Source organism: Myxine glutinosa, chromosome 5 (genome assembly GCF_964187855.1).
Source record: "Myxine glutinosa chromosome 5, kmMyxGlut1.1, whole genome shotgun sequence".
Lineage (NCBI taxonomy): Eukaryota > Metazoa > Chordata > Myxini > Myxiniformes > Myxinidae > Myxine > Myxine glutinosa.
This window is the reverse complement of record NC_136265.1, coordinates 182,023,089-182,034,648: the sequence shown is the minus strand read 5'-3', so window position 1 is coordinate 182,034,648 and position 11,560 is coordinate 182,023,089. Positions and strand designations below refer to the sequence as shown.

Below are 11,560 nucleotides of genomic sequence, written 5' to 3'. Positions count from 1 at the left end.
TCAAGGCCGTAATACTCAAACTCTTCATACACTTTGTCTACTCCCATTTCTTTGCTCTTTTTAAGGTCATTTTCCGAGAGCCAAATGCCAACATCATAGAAATGTCCTTACATCACGATAGTATTACAACCTTACCAAGCTCCAAGCAGCAGGCTACTTTTTTTATTTATTATTATTATTATTTTTTTTTTTTTTTTTTGTATACAAGATCGAGGCTCGTGAAAGAGCGAAAAGTATGGAATGTTATCCAATCCGAAGACCAATGTCCCTCAACGTACTGTTCTGTCACCAATCCTGTTCTGGATATATACACACACATATACATGTGCGTGTTTATTGTACGTCATTGATATACATGTGCGTGTGCATTGACACGCGCACGCACACGCACACACACACACACACACACACACACACACACACACACACACACACACACACACACACACACACACACACACACACACACACACACACGTATGATGTGTGTATATATATATATATATATATATATATATATATATATATATATATATATATATATATATATATATGTATGTATATATATATATATGTATGTGTGTGTGTGTGTGTGTGTGTGTGTGTGTGTGTGTGTGTGTGTGTGTGTGTGTGTGTGTGTGTGTGTGTGTGTGTGTGTGTGTGTGTGTGTGTGTGTGTGTGTGTGTCAATGCACACGCACATGTATATCAATGACACGTCCTCGTCACCGGAATATTCACCACATCACTTTTTAATGACTCCATTGTTTGTAGGATCGTTGTGAACCCCTCAACTCAGAGGGTTATACCTGACAATCTGGAAAAATAAGCAACATGTCATCCACCTCGATCATTTATTTTAGTGCAAGGAAGTCCTATATTCTCACATTGTGCAAGCGAACTTCACAATTAATCTTGGTGGTCAACTTCTGGGAGAGGTCACTTGACCTTCTGGGACTTACGAGTAAGTTGTAACTGGTCTTGAGCAGATCAGATCTCCAATTCAACCATCCATGTGCCATGCTCTATGCGGAGCATCATTTCCGCCTAAGCAGTTTATTTGTCTGGGGTTACAATCCTGGACGGGTCGCCACTCCGACGGAGGATGTCAGGGTAGGAATTTGGAATTTGTTCTGGATACCTGGATTGATAGGTCACTTACTCTTCGTGAGGGACACCGTGGGATCTTTAGCATCCACCAACCAATGCCAGCAGACGTGATGTTCATTCAGCTCTTCACGAGGCAGGTTGACGGCTTTCCATCTTTGTTTTTTACCAGCTATATTCTGGTCTTGGTAGTCGTGTTTTCTCACGTATCTACCCATTCCCTGCCCTTCCAAGTGACATGCGTTCTGTCAGAAAGCCTCTCCTTGTTATGCTCCCAAAGTCCAGGTTAAATGCTCACCTCAATTCTGTCACACCCCTCATGTCTTGCCTGTGGAACCATCTTCCTGAATCCGTTGTCCAGAGTTCTTTGCAATATAATTTCAAGTCTGTTGTCCAGTGCCACCTCATGGTCTCCATCACTTATGCTACCCAGATGTATGACACCTGCTGATGCCCTGTTCTCACCCTTCTCCAACAATCCTCAACTTGTGCTGAGATTAATTTGTTTGTTGTCATACCACTTGTTGTCTTCCTTGTAACCCATTTTGTCTATTGATCCATTTCCCACTGTCCTGCTCTTATAAAAACCTCAATACTTGCATCAAAATGGAAATTAAATAAAAGATCTCTGCATAAAATATTGAAATAATCTAAAACAATGCTACGTCCGCAATTAGCTTTAAATAATGGAAATCATGGATGCTTCCCCAACTTTACAAACTAATTTTTTAAAACCTCTAAAGTCCAAAAGTTTCAACTATAATTCTAGGAATCAGAGCAGAAACATTTCAACGGTTGTTCACTCACTTTTCTCGTGCCAAACACACTACCAGGCAGGAAACAAACAATTTGGACCTAATGCAGCATCGGTGAACCTTAAACTCTGTAGGGGATGAGGGAGGAAGAGCGAGTAAATAAAGCTTCACTTGGGAACGCAACACGGTGCTTTGGTTGTTCGGCTGATGAGATTTTCACCAAAGCTGAAGTCCCACCTCACTCCTTGGTCTCTGCCGAGATGCATTTGAAGCGCCAATGGCCTCCTGTCAAACATCCTTACCATGCTAATCACAAGGTGAATCCCCATCGAGTAGCATGTGGCACAGAGCATTCACATCTCCTACATCCTTCTGCCATTGCATCACCCGGTCCACTTCACGCTCTTTACCAGGAAAGACGGACAGAAGCTCCTGTCTGAGCTCCCTTGGGGAAGGAGACTGAGCCTGGGATGAGGGCCGATTCAAACCTTGGTTCCCCTTTTTCAAAACAAGGGGAACAGAAAGAGACTGATGGAGAGTGGATGAAGACCGGAGGACCGGCTTATTTCTGTAAAAAGCAGGGCCGGGAATGGGTAGTGGATTAGGTGGGAACCACGTCCGAAACTGTCCCGAAATGGCAGGGAGTCGGGTAGGTATCATGGCAGAGGAACTGTACAAGGACAGCTTGGTGGACGGTGATGGTGACGGCGTCAGTTGGCTTGGGTTTCGTGACGGGAAGTGTGGATTGCCGCGATGTCGAAAAGGCCTTCGTCGATTGGCATTGGCACGGATTTGTGGACTCGACACCGGACATGTGTGCGAGTCTTTCCTGAAGTGGAGGAAGGAGAATAAAAGTAATGACATGCATGATAATACGATTGAGAAAAATGCAACTGGTAGTTTGAAACGATCGGTGCCAAGAAAGGAGATGGGGAAAGAAAAGAGGAAAAGGAAGAGGAAGTGTAGAAGATAAGATTAAATTAAGAAGAGACATCACTCAGAGGACCTTCGCTTACCGGGTGCCAGCATATAGCAACAGCTCATCCGCGTGGGGTCCTTGTGGTCCCAAAGGGTCATCAGCGAGCAGGAACTCATCACCAGCAAATGTGTATGTCAATATCCTGTCCCATCCATGCAACAGCCACAAAATTCTGATAATATATTCAGTTATAATGCAAAAATAATCACTTCTGCATTACAAGCCACAATACTGTTTTAGTATGACAGTGTTATAATAATGACAGGTTATGTTGACGACAATAACGACAGGTTATGTTGACGACAATAACGACAGGTTATGTTGACTGTAATAACTACATGTGATGTTGACTGTAATAACTACAGGTTATGTTAACTATAATAACGACAGGTTATGTTGACGATAATAACGACAGGTTATGTTGACTACAATAACGACAGGTTATGTTGACTAATAACTACAGGTTATGTTGACTTTAATAACAGGTTATGTTGACGATAATAACGACAGGTTATGTTGACTACAATAACGACAGGTTATGTTGACTAATAACTACAGGTTATGTTGACTAATAACTACAGGTTATGTTGACTGTAATAACTACAGGTTATGTTGACTATAACAGCGACAGGTTATGTTGACTATAATAACTACAGGTTATGTTGATGATAATAACTACAGGCTATGTTGACTAAAATAACTACAGGTTATGTTGACTATAATAACTACAGCTTATGTTGACTAATAACTACAGGTTATGTTGACTAATAACTGCAGGTTATGTTGACTATAATAACTACAGGTTATGTTGACTATAATAACTACAGGTTATGTTGACTATAATAACTACAGGTTATGTTGACTAATAACTACATGTTGTGTTGACTGTAATAACACAGGTTATGTTGACTGCAATAACTACAGGTTATGTTGACTATAATAACTACAGGTTATGTTGACGATAATAACTACAGGTTATGTTGACTAATAACTGCAGGTTATGTTGACTATAATAACTACAGGTTATGTTGACTATAATAACTACAGGTTATGTTGACTATAATAACTACAGGTTATGTTGACTATAATAACTACAGGTTATGTTGACTATAATAACTACAGGTTATGTTGACTGTAATAACACAGGTTATGTTGACTGCAATAACTACAGGTTATGTTGACGATAATAACTACATGTTATGTTGACTATAATAACGACAGGTTATGTTGACTATAATAACGACAGGTTATGTTGACAATAATAACGACAGGTTATGTTGACTATAATAACGACAGGTTATGTTGATGATAATGACAGGTTATGTTGATTATAATAACGACAGGTTACAGTCACGTGAAAAAGTAAGTACACCCCATGTAAAGTTTTGACTTTTTCAACATATTTCAACATACAGCTATTTGATCTTCATTTCAACAATATTGATAGATAAAGGTGATATAATATAACAAATATCAGGAAATATTTACATTCTGTAGTCCATTGTATAATTTAAATAAACATAAATGCAAATTTCGCATGTGAAAAAAGTAAGTACACCCCTACATTTATCACTACTTCAAATACCTAAAATTAGAATCAGGTGCACCAGCTCAGGTGAAAATGATTAGAACATCGTTAGGGAGGATCTTGGAGGAACCTGTCTTATTTAAACCTCAGACATTTAGTTTGGTTTGCTCTTTGTTGTTGAAGTGTGTGGCGTCACCATGCCGAGATCAAAAGAGCTCTCTGAGGCCTTCAGAAAGAAGGTTATAGAAGCCTACGAGTCTGGGAAGGGATTTAAAAAGATCTCCAAACAATTTGAAATCAGTCATTCGACTGTCCAGAAGATCATCTACAAGTGGAGAAGACTCCAAACAACTGCCAACTTTCTCAGGCCAGGCCGCCCCAGCAAGTTCAGCCCGAGAGCAGACCGCAAGATGCTGAAAGAAGTCTCTATGTATCGAGGATCATCATGATCGTGATCCTTCATCGAGGATCACGTCACCTCCACCTCAATATCAAAATGCATCGTTACACATTCATCGGGTGTCAGATTGGGTCGGCGACAACAAATGTAACCGTCACTGTGTCTTCAACAGCTTTTCCTAACGTGCACCATTGCTCTCTTCCCTTGAAATAACCCTTCACGGTTGTCCTGCCTTTTGGCTTCGTCCGGCCCCCCTTCTCACCTTTCACTGATTATCCTTCTCCAGACCAGAGACACGGAAGCAAGGGCATTCAGATTCGCATTGGTCACAATAACACCTTCGGTCTTCTCTGCAAGATGTAACAGAAACCTGCAAGGTCACGCATCCAGTAAATCACCACAGTTGGATCTCTGCCTTTGATCGCAGAATCTATCTTAACTTCGAAACATCTCGATCATGCAATCCACAAAACACAAAAGCCAGTGCAAAGCTTTGATAATTTAATGGATGGCGAGTAACGCAGTATGTGTGGAAGGAAGCAAACCCTCACTTTGATGTTTACCAGGAACTTGGTGTTTGTTTTTTTTTCCAAGGCGTTATTGTTCATACGTTTTGAGCAAAATTACACTGGTGTTTAAAAAAGACCAAAATAGACTATTCTCATAATATATATGAAAACAAAATGACACATGTGGTCCACCCATGTAATGTACCTGAACTCAGCCCTCACTTCATCATATCCCATACTATCATACTTTTCTATCATACTCATATATCTCACTTCACTCATCCATCCTTCCACTCATCCATCCTTCCGCTCATCCATCCCTCCTTCCATTCATCCATCCCAACTTCCACTCATTCGCAACTGACTAAACAATGTATGAAACTCAGGAACATAAAAATAAACCCATCCCTAATAGCAGTAAGTTGCATGCACGCTTGAACGCACGCGCGCGTGCACTTGACCTTGGGTAACAACATGGCGCCTCTTGTTTAGATGGCCAAACTCTTTCTATCTACAGCTCTGGGTGTGACAGGCCTTCCAACAACAAAGCACGTAAAGGACGAATACTAATTTATTTCATGATTAAAGTGGTGTATTATTTCAGAAACGACTCCTGGTAACTAATTTATTTCATTATTAAAGTGGTGTATTATTTCAGAAACGACTTCTGGTAACTAATTAATTTCATTATTAAAGTGGTGTGTTATTTCAGAAACCACTTCTGGTAACTAATTTGTTTCATTATTAAAGCGGTGTATTATTTCAGAAACCACTTTTGGTAACGAATTAATTTCATTATTAAAGCGGTGTATTATTTCAGAAACCACTTCTGGTAACTAATTTGTTTCATTATTAAAGCGGTGTATTATTTCAGAAACCACTTCTGGTAACTAATTTGTTTCATTATTAAAGTGGTGTGTTATTTCAGAAACCACTTCTGGTAACTAATTTGTTTCATTATTAAAGTGGTGTGTTATTTCAGAAACCACTTCTGGTAACTAATTTGTTTCATTATTAAAGCGGTGTATTATTTCAGAAACCACTTCTGGTAACTAATTTGTTTCATTATTATAGTGGTGTATTATTTCAGAAACCACTTCTGGTAACTAATTTATTTCATTATTGAAGCGTTGTATTATTTCAGAAACCACTTCTGGTAACTAATTTATTTCATTATAATAGTTGGTGTATTATTTCAGAAACCACGATTATTTTGTTTATATTTCAGAATTTAACGGATTTACATGAAACCGACGACGATGGATTCTGGGACCTCCCAGGAGGTTTGTGACAAAAAAATAAGAAGGCAGGTTTGTGCATGGGTGGTACATGGGCACACTTTGCAAAACTGCAAACTCAAACTTACGACTTACGATGCTGGTTATCCCCGCATCAAGTGTGATATCTCCCAGGAATCCTTTTTTGTTATTTCCCTATATATTAGTCATCACAGCAAAGATTGGTATTCCTGTTAGAAAAGCGACAGGTCTTATATGCTATTAATATGCTATCTTGGACGACTGCAGGGATTTTCGAAGCTCCACACGGTCTCCACGTTTTCAAAGTTAAGTCTGTTCACAATTGTATTTTGTCGAAACTGTATTTATCTTTCGGTGTGTGAACATATAGTGTGCCCCTTGGAAGTTTCTCGGTGTTTATCTTTCATAAATTAGTCATTTGTTTGCCGCGTCACGAGCGAGGCCTTGCAGCCTCAGGCTTCCCCCATCGAAGGTTGTTCTCCTTCCTTCGCTGTTTTGCTAGGTTTTTTGACTTTCCCTTCTCCCCCAAACTTCATCAAACATCTACTCTTTGTCCAACGTTGTAACCCCCCCTCCTCCCCCCCAATAAAACAAAAAAACAAAAACTTATTTCCCTTTCTCCTCGTGTGCTTTTGTTCCATCGTGCGCCTCTGTCCATGTGCGCTGTCCCGCCCCGCCACCATTATCCCCTTGCTTTCCACCTTCTGCCCTGTTCAAGTGCCTCGTGGTGTCCCTCTCGGCTCCCTCTCCCTGTTGGTATTTTTGTGAATATAAGACTGTTCTTCACGGTTCTGTTTAAATATGTTTAAACTTTCCCCTTCAGTGTTTTATTCAGTGGTTTATCACAACACACTGTTTTTCTTCCAATTTAAAAGGCTCCTTTCAATTTCCTCTTCAACTCATTCCATTTCAAAAAAATATTCAATCTCTTATAAGTCTTTCTCACTACATGCTCTAAATTCTCATTCATTCCACCCCTCCTCCATCGTTCTTAAACGGATCGCCAACTTGAAAATCACAACAAACCCAATTTGTTATAAATGTTCATCTTTCATTAATCATCCACTTTCTAAACGTCCCCCTTGCCCCTCCCCTCCAAATCTCCCCCCTTGCCCCTCCCCTCCAAATCTCCCCCCTTGCCCCTCCCCTCCTAAACCCCCCCTTGCCCCTCCCCTCCTAAACTCCCCCCTGGCCCCTCCCCTCCAAATCTCCCCCCTTGCCCCTCACCTCCTAAACTCCCCCCTTGCCCTTCCCCTCCTAAACTCCCCCCTTGCTCCTCCCATTCAAAACGCCCCCCCAACCCCTCCCCTTCAAATCTACCCCCCAGCCATCCCTCCCAAATTCTCCCTCCTCCCGCCTCCTTCTTTCCACTTCGTCTCCCTTCTATCTCATACCTCCACCTCCCCCAACCTTCGACCTTCCTCTGCCCCCCCCCCCCTCAAACAACCCCTCACTGTGCCTCATCCCATCGCCATCAAACCTTTCATCCTCCTCATCCTTCCCTTTCTTGTAACTCTTCTGTAATCTCTGCCACTCTATCAACTGCTCTTCCTACCTCCCCCTCCCATCCTTCATCTAACCCTACCCCTCCCCTCCCCTGTCCTGCACCCGATGCTGCCCCTCTCTCCTCATTAACGGTATGGACCTCAAACATCCGGGGCCTTCGCTCAAACCTGATTGATCTCTCCATTCAGGTTGCTTCTGACAATTGTTACATATTTATGTGAATGTATGTGAATTACCATTCAGGTCTTTGCTTATCAATGTGTAGTCGATTAAGGGTTGTTGTGGTTGGAGGGTCAGGAGCCCTTCTGGAAAAAGAGACCGGAAACGGAAGAGAAAAGACACGAGGTGAAGAGAAGTGACGAGGATTCTTCTTCCTCGCCCCGCTCCGACGAAAGGTGGGATCGATCTTGCGCCGCGTGGAAAAGCGGCGTTCCCAAGCCCGTCTGGCGAGAGGAGTTACCGGGACGTGTACCTACCCGGTGGACACGTCAAGTTGCCGTGGGGCCGTGCACCGACCCAGCGTCTGGCACCGTTCGCGGCACCGTCTACAAAGACGCGTACGGGTCGCACGTTGGGGCCTAACACGCGTTGCAAGCGGCGTGTGGCTTTTGCTTGCTTTACCGTACCCGCTTCGCGTGGCCACGAGGGGCTGCAGCCGGGGTTCCCGGTACGATACATGCCCGGTGGAAACACGTCCACCCGGGGTTCGTTCACCCGCCCGAGTGCGGCGACGCCGACCATCATCTTGGTCAGGAGGGGCCCAGAGACATTGTGAGGGACAGAGACCAAAAGGGGGTCGTGAGTACAAAAGGGGACACACATATATAAGATGGCCATCTTAATCATCTAGGGGATTGATTGGGGATGGTGACTTGTGATGGTTGTTTGTTGTTGATTGCTCGGGGAAAATATCCTTGATTGTAGCATTGAAATTGTATGGTATCATTACCCTTGAAATATATCATTGAAACTCAGTTTTCTCTTGGGGGGAATTCATATGGATTGCGTGGCGAAAGCGCATATGTGATAGAACTTTCTGACGAAGTTCCTCTCACGGTCCGGGGGTCACCGAGACCAGATAGTCACCGAGGGGACCACGTAACAGAATTGGGGGCTCGTCCAAATTACGATTTGCGGATTCGCAATTGGGTCTACGTCCGGGATTTAAAATTGTATAACATAATAAAATAATAATTGTATTAATTAAAATTAATTAATTAATTATTAATTGGTAAATTTTTGAGAAATTGTGGTAAAGTCTTGGGTGAAGGTTAACAGGTGTTAACGATAGTCACCATGGCGTTTGTTGCACAGAACGTTGCGGTAACACCTAGTGAGGCACAGTTCCGAGCGTTACTAAAAGCGGACCTCTTGAAATTGGCCAAACATTTTAACTTGGAGGTCCGAACTAATTTGAGGAAGGCAGAGTTGCAGACCACGGTGATACAGTCTATGGTGGGATTAGGAACATGGGACGAGTTAGCCTGGCAGTGGCTACCCGAAGAACCAGAAGACGTTGAGCTCCGGAAACTGGAGTTGCAATTACGGAGCCAGGAACGGATTAAAGAAGAAGAAAGGAAAGCAGAAAAGGAAAGAGCAGAAGAAGAAAGGAAAGCAGAAAAGGAAAGAGCAGAAGAAGAAAGGAAAGCAGAAGAGAGGAGAGAAGAGAAACAAGCAGAGGAAAGGAGAGTGGAACGAGAACTCCAGGAAAGGTTAGCAGAAGAAGAAAGGAAAGCAGAAAAGGAAAGAGCAGAAGAAGAAAGGAAAGCAGAAAAGGAAAGAGCAGAAGAAGAAAGGAAAGCAGAAAAGGAAAGAGCAGAAGAAGAAAGGAAAGCAGAAGAGAGGAGAGAAGAGAAACAAGCAGAGGAAAGGAGAGTGGAACGAGAACTCCAGGAAAGGTTAGAAGGGAGAAAAGCAGAGGAGAGGAGAGCTGCAAGGGACCTCGAAGCAGAGGAGAGAAAAGCGGAAAGGGAATTAAAGGAACGTGACATGGAGCTTCAGCAGGAAATTAAATTCAAGGAGCTGGAGTTAATGAGAGAACGGGGAGAGGTACCACCCTTGCTGACGGGGTCGACACCTAACCAGAAAACCTGGGATGTGGGCAGACATGTGAGGCTGGTTCCACCGTTCAGTGAAAAGGAAGTCGCGAAATTTTTTCCACACTTTGAGAAAGTGGCTCGACAATTAAACTGGCCGGAGGAGGCCTGGACCATACTAGTGCAAAGTGTGCTGGTGGGAAAAGCTCAAGAGATTTATTCGGCGCTACCAATGGACCAATGTGCAGATTATGAGGTACTGAAGAAACACATCCTCAAAGCCTATGAGTTGGTTCCGGAAGCTTACAGGCAAAAATTCAGGAATGCCAGGAAGAGGGAGAGTGAGACCCATGTGGAATTTGCCAGAGTGAAAGAAAACATGTTTGATCGGTGGTGTGAGTCAAAAGGAGTAGGGAAAGACTTCGAAACATTGCGTGACTTGATCCTGGTGGAGGAATTTCAGCAGTGTGTCCACGAGGACATCAAAGTGTACCTGCAGGAAAAGAAAGTACCAAAGTTGTGGGACGCAGCCACCATGGCAGATGATTATGCCTTAACCCACCGAATAGGGGTCCACAAACCTAACTCCTCGCCTAGACTTCAGCAGGGGAGTTCTGGAACACCCGGTGCGGAGAACGACCTTACATGGCGGCGGCCTCGAGATGATTATGGGGACAACTATGATACCCCAACTGTTAGAAATCAGAGGGCTACGGGCCCAAGACAAACTTATTTTTCGGGGGGCTCAAGGCCGACCCCGAGGTTCTCCCCCGGGCCTACTTGTGCTTTTTGCCATAAAACTGGACACTTGATGTCCCAATGTTACCTCCGGAAAAGGGAGAACCCGGAACGGAATCAGTCTAGTGCGACTCCGAATGCACTGGCAAGTGTGAGAAATCATTCTTGGAGAGCAGAGCTGGGGGAAGATTCCCCTGTCAAAGGTACGGCGTCCCGGGAGAACCTTGTTCAGGAGGGCTACAAACATTTCATTTCAGAGGGGTTCGTGTCGCTGGATGGCGACCCGAGTAACCAGAAGCCAGTTAGGGTATTGAGGGACACAGGAGCCCACCAATCGTTTATGCTGGAGAGCATTTTGCCATTGTCGGAGAAGACGGCAACTGGGGTTAGTGTGCTTTTACAGGGGGTCGGGGGCTATGTTAAAGCTCCGCTTCATGTCATCCAGTTGAGTTCTGAGTTGGTATCAGGGCCGGTCACCGTAGGCTTACAAGCCACCCTTCCTGTGGAGGGAATCTCTTTTATTATCGGGAATGATTTGGCCGGGGGGCGAGTTTCGGGTAATCCAATAATGGTGGAAAAGCCCAGTAAGAAAAATAACACCACTCGGTTAGAGATGGAGATTCCGGGTATCTTTCCATCCTGTGCAGTGACTCGGGCTATGGGTAGAAAGCACGCAGAAGAGAAGGAGGAAGAAAGAGAGGGGGAGTTGGAACCCTTAGAGGTACGGGAAGACAACTCGGAAAA

General features: G+C 43.6%; 1 protein-coding gene across 1 annotated transcript in view; it reads right to left on the bottom strand.

Annotated features, from left to right (window-relative positions):
- Positions 1-743: 743 nt before the first annotated feature.
- The window catches only part of LOC137416408 (NEDD4-binding protein 1-like), an 89,669-nt gene continuing 78,852 nt past the window's right edge, over positions 744-11,560 (bottom strand). The window contains exons 8-10 of the mRNA XM_068101985.2: positions 5,031-5,138; positions 2,878-2,982; positions 744-2,690 (exon numbers count right to left, since the gene is read on the bottom strand). Of these exons, the coding sequence (XP_067958086.2) occupies positions 2,168-2,690; positions 2,878-2,982; positions 5,031-5,138 (736 nt within the window). The 3' untranslated portion in view covers positions 744-2,167. The remainder of the gene's footprint in view (positions 2,691-2,877; positions 2,983-5,030; positions 5,139-11,560) is intronic.